Source organism: Fusarium oxysporum, chromosome 6 (genome assembly GCF_000149955.1).
Source record: "Fusarium oxysporum f. sp. lycopersici 4287 chromosome 6, whole genome shotgun sequence".
NCBI lineage: Eukaryota > Fungi > Ascomycota > Sordariomycetes > Hypocreales > Nectriaceae > Fusarium > Fusarium oxysporum.
In genome coordinates, this window is record NC_030991.1 from 3,413,038 (window position 1) to 3,420,910 (window position 7,873).

General features: G+C 45.1%; 2 protein-coding genes across 2 annotated transcripts; both read left to right on the forward strand.

Annotated features, from left to right (window-relative positions):
• Positions 1 to 2,130: 2,130 nt before the first annotated feature.
• Positions 2,131 to 3,389, forward strand: FOXG_21338 (uncharacterized protein; the record flags this gene model as incomplete). The annotated part of the gene is made up of 4 exons (XM_018401671.1): positions 2,131 to 2,201; positions 2,252 to 2,326; positions 2,375 to 2,483; positions 2,979 to 3,389. The coding sequence occupies 4 exons, from the start codon at positions 2,131 to 2,133 to the stop codon at positions 3,387 to 3,389; spliced, it is 666 nt and encodes a 221-aa protein (XP_018253508.1).
• A 1,106-nt stretch (positions 3,390 to 4,495) lies between these two features.
• On the forward strand, positions 4,496 to 7,419 carry FOXG_21339 (uncharacterized protein; the record flags this gene model as incomplete). The annotated part of the gene is made up of 4 exons (XM_018401672.1): positions 4,496 to 5,140; positions 5,366 to 6,020; positions 6,055 to 6,310; positions 6,363 to 7,419. The coding sequence occupies 4 exons, from the start codon at positions 4,496 to 4,498 to the stop codon at positions 7,417 to 7,419; spliced, it is 2,613 nt and encodes an 870-aa protein (XP_018253509.1).
• Positions 7,420 to 7,873: the final 454 nt, after the last annotated feature.

Consider the following 7,873-nt stretch of genomic DNA (forward strand, 5'->3'; position numbering starts at 1 on the left):
TCAGGGGTAGCTTGTCAGGTCCTCAATACCTTATATTACACCTAAATCAGGGGGGTTACATAGTATCAAGTACCTAAGCTAAGCTAAGCTACTAACTAGAGAAGCTAGGGCCGATCAACGCGACTTTCACACCTGCGAATACTTTTTGCATCCCACTGTATGTACTAGTATTTAGGTTAAAGCGGCAGAACTACCTTTGACCTGTATTCTTTTAGTGTTTCGGCATATAGTTTAAGCTTTCATTCATATTACAGTGGGGAGCAATAATGTCAGATATTAAGGTGAATTGTGTCTCTTCATTCTGTCGCAATCGAAGGACTATTGAGACCTTATATCTTCGACTGGTTCCTTCTAGGACTTGAGTCCTAGAAAGTCCTAGATGAAAGTCCTACGATCTAAGTTTAGGACTCCAAACTTTAATCCTGAACCTTAATCCTGAAGTTGAGGGTGAACCCTCCAATATTCAACAAATAAGTTTGAGGATCTCTGAAGGTACCGAAGCAGCCCGTCTAGCCGGATTAGATCCTTGTTACATATCTGTCGGTCGTGTTCATCTGCCGATTTTATTTATCTGCCGGTCTTATGTACTAGTATTTAGGTTGAAGCGGCAGAACTACGGATACTTCAGTCTGGATTCAAAACTTACAGTGGGATGCAATAAGTTTGAATACCTTTTGAAGTACTGATACCCCCTGTCTAGCCTATTTGGAGTTCAGCCTGCTTCTAATCTGAGGAAGAAGCTCGATCTAGCCAATCAGTATATACTTATTCGCCGTGCAACAACTGATATGCAGGTGGTAGCTGTCTCAAAGAGGCTAGCGGCAAAAGAAGATACACGCTCGGTATTCAAACTTATTGCATCCTACTGTATTGCATCCCACTGTAATATGAATGAAAGCTTAAACTATATGCCGAAACACTAAAAGAATACAGTACAAGTCAAAGGTAGTTCTGCCGCTTTAACCTAAATACTAGTACATAAGACCGGCAGATAAATAAAATCGGCAGATGAACACGACCGACAGATATGTAACAAGGATCTAATCCGGCTAGACGGGCTGCTTCGGTACCTTCAAAGATCCTCAAACTTATTGCACCCCACTGTAGATATCTACCTGATATAGCTAGTCAGGCTTCTGACAGGGCTAGAGCGAAAAGGCAGATACTTCATCTTGGATTCAAACTTATTGCACACCACTGTACTTCGGCTTATAGTTTAAGCTTTTATTTTTACCACAGTAGGAGTAGTCGGCCTAGCCAGATCCGATTCTTATTATAAATCTGCCGAATTCTTCTGCCGGTCTTATATACTAGTATTTAAGTTCAAGCGGCAGAATTATCTTTAATAATACAACCGACAGGTATATGGTATAACGTGTTTGATAAGTGAGTGGGTCAGACAAGTAAGTGAGTCACTGCACTGTATAGTATTAAAAAACCTACCCTATAGTATCTTTTTACTCTAAATAAAATAGATAAAAATTTAAAAAAAACATCTTTAAGAAAAGTATAATTAACCTTATTATAAAATATTTTTTTAAGATTTTTAGCTATTTTATTTTATATAGTAAAGCTTAATTATACAGTATAAAATACAGTATAAATAGGTTTTAAGGTTTATAGCTATATAGAATTTTTCTAAAAATCTTAAAAAATCTATATGATATATTTTAAGACTTATATATAGGCTACTAAAATTACAGCCAATTTAGGCTTAGTTTGAAATTTTAAAGAACTTTTTAAACCCCGGATTTAAGGTGGAAATAAGATTGACCCACTCACTTGGATGACCCACTCACTTATCAAACACGTTAGTTAAACTTTATTTTTTAATAAACTTTAAAATGTACCCTGTAATAACAGAGAATGGAGCTTTTAAATTATGTTATAAGGGAATTAAACTCTATACTCTACCTGTACTAAAAGTAAAGCTTTTAAGAGAGATTTAAGCGGGGAAGTGGGCCTTATAAGACTAGAAACATATTTAATGTTAGACTCTCCCTCTATTCTCTCGTTCCCGGACATCCTTTCATACTGCGTCAAGAGTCCGGGTTTACCCACCCTTAGTTACGCCTCTTAAATAAGTCTTCGCGACCTTATAAACCCTCCTCAATACCATAAACGGCAACTATGCATCCCTCACGCATGCTTTTACTCCTCCCCCTAGCCGTCTCTGTGGCTACTACTCATATTAAGCAGAGGTATGTCTGATTCTCATGAATACGTCCGTCACACTTATCAGTACATCAAGGGACGACCAAGCCGCAACTATTGAAGAAGCTATTAATGAACCTCATTCTCTTGACGAGAGAGCCCTTGTTGAACGGTAAGTAGCTTGATATAGATTTTAGGGTTGGTCTAATTTAAATTACAGCGACACCCGTGGCATTTTACTCGCCTGCATAACGGGTGCTGGCACGGCGTTTCAGGCATATACAGGATGCTATCTCTCCGCATTTCGTAATGACCCCCGCACTCTGGCGGTAAGGGTGGACAGAACTTTTGGTGGAAGGACGTCGAACGTGCTTGTTACCTTGAGCGGGGGAGCGCTGGCACGGGCGGTAACTGAAGTGGTGCGAGTCTTGCCGGGTGGGGTGGTGCACATTTTTACACAAGGTGCAAGTACTGTCTCGTTTTCCAACAGTGGCACATAGGCAGTCCCATCCGGGTCAGGGTTAGCAGCTATGTCTAAGGATTTCAATAGGGGAAAAGCTGGGACTTGGTGAAAATTGCCTTCCCTTGAAAAAAAAAGAGACTCTTTTCCCTGTAGCTAGGTCAATCATGGGATGCACGTGATATTATATACATCATTCTATACCCCGTGTTGGAGGCGCTAGTCAAAGCCATCGGGTTAACTAAAATTGGCATTTTGAATTTCGCGGTCAGTAAGCTAGCCAATTTGGCTCTTAGTGTATTTCCCTCTGTCCAACCAGAATTTCGCGTTCACTTTACTAACCTAATCAGGATTTAGCTGTCAGTTCAGGGGAATCTCATTTCCTGATACCATCCTACGGAAAACATACCGTGCCGGTACCCACAACGACCCATCATCCCCACAATGCCGGGAACACCCAAGAAACGCGGGCGGCCCCGAAAATACGGCACGCCAAAGGACAAGGCTAAGCATGATGTCGTTACCAAGCGTGCTCGAAGACGGCTTCGGAAGCAAACAACGCACGACAGCATCAGGTTTCAAGTCTACATTTCTTCAGACAGAAGCATCGCCGGTTACACCCTCACAGGGCATCGAGTCGTATGAAACAAGTCTTTTGGGTGATCCCCCAGAGGCAGATAGCTCGTTAAATCGCGCCGAGTCACCCACTTTGTCAATTGACGCGGTCGCAGCCAGAGGTGAACAGCATACATGGGCAACCTGTATAACATGTTAAGAAATCCGTTAACATGTTAAACAGAACAAGATAAGAAAAAATACAGATTACAGGATAACAGGATAAGGAACACGCAAGGTTCCGATCAACTACACCGAAACCCACCGGTTGATCGATTGGTGTATTACTCATACACTTACATCAATCAACCTGAACCCTCGACGTGATCAATTACCCTACATTGGCGACCCTGGTTGATGTAGGTGTAGTGGATCAACTCTCCCCTGTAAAAATTCTTTCTTGGCACGCACTGTTAGTGCACTGTTAGGAGCGGGATTTTCTACGGGCTACTCGGCCACACAATACTGCGGGGACGCCATCGGCTCCCTAACAGCAGTTTTCAGAGAAGGAATTTTGGAGAGTTCACCTTCTCTGACAACACCTTTGTCGGATCTAATGGCGGCACCTCAGAACCAGAACGCCTTAGATATCGGAGGACGGTGCCCGTGGCATCGGTAGCGACATCCTCCCGATCAACGACGCCGATTGCGATGGGTTTTTCCCCTTTGAAGGCAAGCCGCACCGCCGGCCTCTGATTCCTTCCCAAGGTTTTTCCCTGCCGCCACGACAGTCGACTACGAGCTACAACTTGGTTACTGGAGATTGTGGACTGCGTCAGCAGATGTAGTGATGCGTGAGAGAATTCTGGTCGGAGGAAAAAGCTCGACAGTAGATTGCCCCCGAACCCGCTGACGGGTGACGGGCTTGAGAAATACAGCACCTTTTGTGCCATTGGTATGCTGGATGGTGAAGGAAGCGGGGTTTCCCTGTACCTAGCTAGCTCAGCACGTCTTTTGCTCCAGTAGGAGATCTGGCTTCGTTACAGCCACCCAGACGAAAAATATACAAACAAACAAACAAACAAACAAAATAGGTGTAGTGGATTTTTGCAGCGGTGGACTTTTAGTGGGACAAGGTATCCAGTTTTGGACATCTGGATCCACCCTGTTAGGAGGTACTGTCTTTTGTGAGGGCAGGGCCACACAGACTTTAGTATTTCCTAACTTATTTTCGGACCCCCAGTAGTTATAGAGGATATCCTGGGGTAATTTCCCGTACAGGTCCAAATTTTCATCGATCTGTTTGACGCATTCACACCTCCCGTAATGACCGATCCTTTAGAAGACAAAGTCGTTGAGACCTCTCCACCAATTCTTTCACCATCAACGTTACTAGCTGATGCCCAACAGCTACAGGAAGAACGTCTGTTTCGTCATTTCCGCGGCTGGCTCTTCTCCGAGCGCGCAAAGGACACCTCCTCCTGGACTTGGGACTACGGGTATGATATCCAGCGGGCTCATGAGCGAAGATGGGTATGCAAACTCTGCATTCACCAACGAGTCCCCCAGCCGAAGAACTTCACGCATACTGGTCTTCAAAATGCCAGCAAACATCTGTTCAAAGAACATCATATTCGGGCGCCAGAGGGCAAGACGAAGTCTTCGACGCAGTTGAAAGCGGAAAGCGTCGAGAAGCAGCACCGCTCAATAGCTGATACCTTGACGCTCGATCCGGAAAAGCCGCGGGAGCAGGCCATGGCGAACTCCTTCGTCAAGAACTTTGACAGGGACCATTTTCAACGGATGGTGATGCAATGGATCGTTAAGAGTAATCTTTCCTTTCTCACGGTCGAAGACGAGGATCTCCGAGCCATATTCGATTATCTTAGTCCATCAGTGTCAATACGTGGTGGCCACTTATCTGCAGATACCCTCAGGACCAGGATTATCACTAGGGATGGATTTAATACCGTATCATTAAATAAAATGCGCTTTTTGTATTAAATATTTAAAACAGGCGCGTTTTATATGTATTATATTCCATTCCCTATTAGGATTAGCTCCTTCCAGAACTGGCTTAGTGTATAGGATCATTATAACCTTAATCCCTGTTCCGACCTCCTTTTCTCCACAGCCTTCAACAGCCTATCGCTGTATCCCCTGAAACTTCCCAATCTGACTTCCCACTACCTTCAGACCCTTCGTGCTTCTTCTACAATGCCTCGAACCTCTGGAAGGCCAGCCGACCACCAGGTCCACCGAGAATTTATCACGATTTCCTCGGACGCTAGCTCAGGGTTCAAGAACTCACGAGTCAAGTGCAAGCACTGTGGCCACGAGACAGCCAAAGGCACTACTCGTCAGAAGAAGCACTTACTTCGCCATTGCCCCAATTACAGAGGGCAGCAACAGTCTGAGCAGTCTCAACTTACTCAGCACTTTCCTGTGGTAGACAAGACTTTTAAGCAGATGCTTGATGAGCTTGCTGCTAGAGCAATTTTCGCTGATGGCCGTCCATTTAACCTATTCGAGTCCAAACGAATGCGAATTCTGTTGAACAAGCTGAATACTGCTTGGCAACCACCGTCTCGTCGCCGAGTGCAGCGGCTGCTAGCCCCGACCTATTCTGAGTACCGCAACCAAGTCCAAGATATCCTCGACCAGACAGAACGTATCAACGTGATCTTTGACGGCTCAGACAATATCACGAGTCATCGAATTATCAATATCTCGATACAGGTGGCAAATGGTCTGGCGTTCTATTGGAAGACGTTTGATACGGGACAGATTCAACACACGGCTGAGCACTACATCGATCTTTTGTATCCTGAGCTGGAGATAATTTGCAAGGGTAACTTCTTGCGCATTAACTCGTTTTTGCACAGATACGGATAGTGTGATGAGGAAAGCTCATGTGCATTTGGCTGCAAGAAAGGAATTCCAACATTGCTTCTTTTCGCTCTGCGATTCACATGGGCTACAGCTACTCATCAAGGACATCCTAGAGCAGCCGTTCTTTGAGGAGGCATTCAAAAGCGCTACATTAATTGTCACCTTCTTCAAGAAGTCGAAACTGCAGTTGGCTCGATTGAGAGAAGCACAAAAGGCAGCTTGGGGCCACCATAAGGCGTTTTTATCTGCGTGCGTCTTTCAGTTTTTCTGACTCTTAGCTCTAACTAACCGCTCGCTTTAGCGCAATCACACGCTGGGGCAGTCAATTCAATGCTTTATGGTCAGTTTTACACTGTAAAGAACCTCTCCAAACATACGCTCGCCGCCCTGACGTGAGGGCAGAGCTAGCCTCCGGGTCTCTCGAGCTTCTTCCGAGGGTGCTGGAGTCTGTCAATAACCCTCACTTCTGGATACGCCTAGAGACTGTTTTGGCTATAATTAAGCCTGTTAGCAGTCGTCAGCATGCCTCAGAAGCCGATCGGGCTCACATCGGCCATGTGATTCCTCGTTGGCTGGAGATTAAAGCAGAATGGAAAGCACTTGACGATTCTCAGCAACATAAAGACGTGAATTTCAGCGAGCTGTATTCAGTATGGTTAAACCGTATGGATAAACAGACATATGATATTCATTATGCAGGATTTGCATTAAGGCCTGACACAGTCGGGACTAAGCTTGAAGAACAGCTGATGATGAAAGTGCTTCAGTTCTTTAAGTCAGCAGTCAATCCTGCTGACCACCTTCATATTGTTCGAGAATTTAACCACTTCCGAGCACAATCGGGGGGCCAGTTTGCTGCCGGGGGCTTGGTCTATTCAAAAGAATGGACGCCATTAGATGCTTGGATGCTTCTTGATAACCAGGGCAGCAAGCTGGCTGCACTTGCAGTCCGAATCTTTGGAACCATAGCCAATTCAGTTCCCTCAGAGAGATCATTCTCGGCGGTTAACTTCCTCCACAGCAAGGCACGCAACAGGCTCACACCAGCCAACGCTGACAAGTTGGCCTTCATCTACATGAACGAACGGGTGCTAGAGAGGATAACGCAGTCTCAGAATCAACCTCTTGGTCATCGCGATGAGGTTGATTCTACAGTGGTTAGCTGGGAAGATTTGACAGAAGACGGTTGGCTTACTCTCGAAGATACGTATATGGAAATCCATTGCGCATCAAGTCTGGAAGTTGACGCTGTTATCGGCGAGTTCACTCACCAACCCGCCTCCGACGGAGAGGAGACGATTGTGGAAAAATTTGAGGTCCAAGATGGGTCAGAGAGTGAAGGAACGGGGGGGAATTGACCTAATTTGGTTTGGTTATCTGTAGTATATGACTGTTGGGCGGCTTCATACATGGTAGCAATATTGCAATAAAAAACGCGTTTTTTATTCGGAATAAAATACAGTTTCATTATAATAAAAAACAGTTTAATACACACTTGTATTAAACACGTGCCCATCCCTATAACACGAAATGGGTGATGAAGGCGAAGCAGATGGTCCGAGAAGTGTGGGAATCGAACTATCGTCACCTGCAGGTGGTCCGGAGTCCCGTGGACGACGAACCAGTTGCGAAGCGGCAGCGAAAGTACTACAACCCTTTTCAAGCGTACTGTGAGCGCACGCGGCCGGTTCTCGGATACGGTTTGGTGAAAGAGGAAGCGACTTTGTCTGACGACATCAATGAAGATACTAACGAGCTCGAATTATGGCAGTCGTCATGGGAGGATGGAGATAACGATGTTAGAGATCCAAT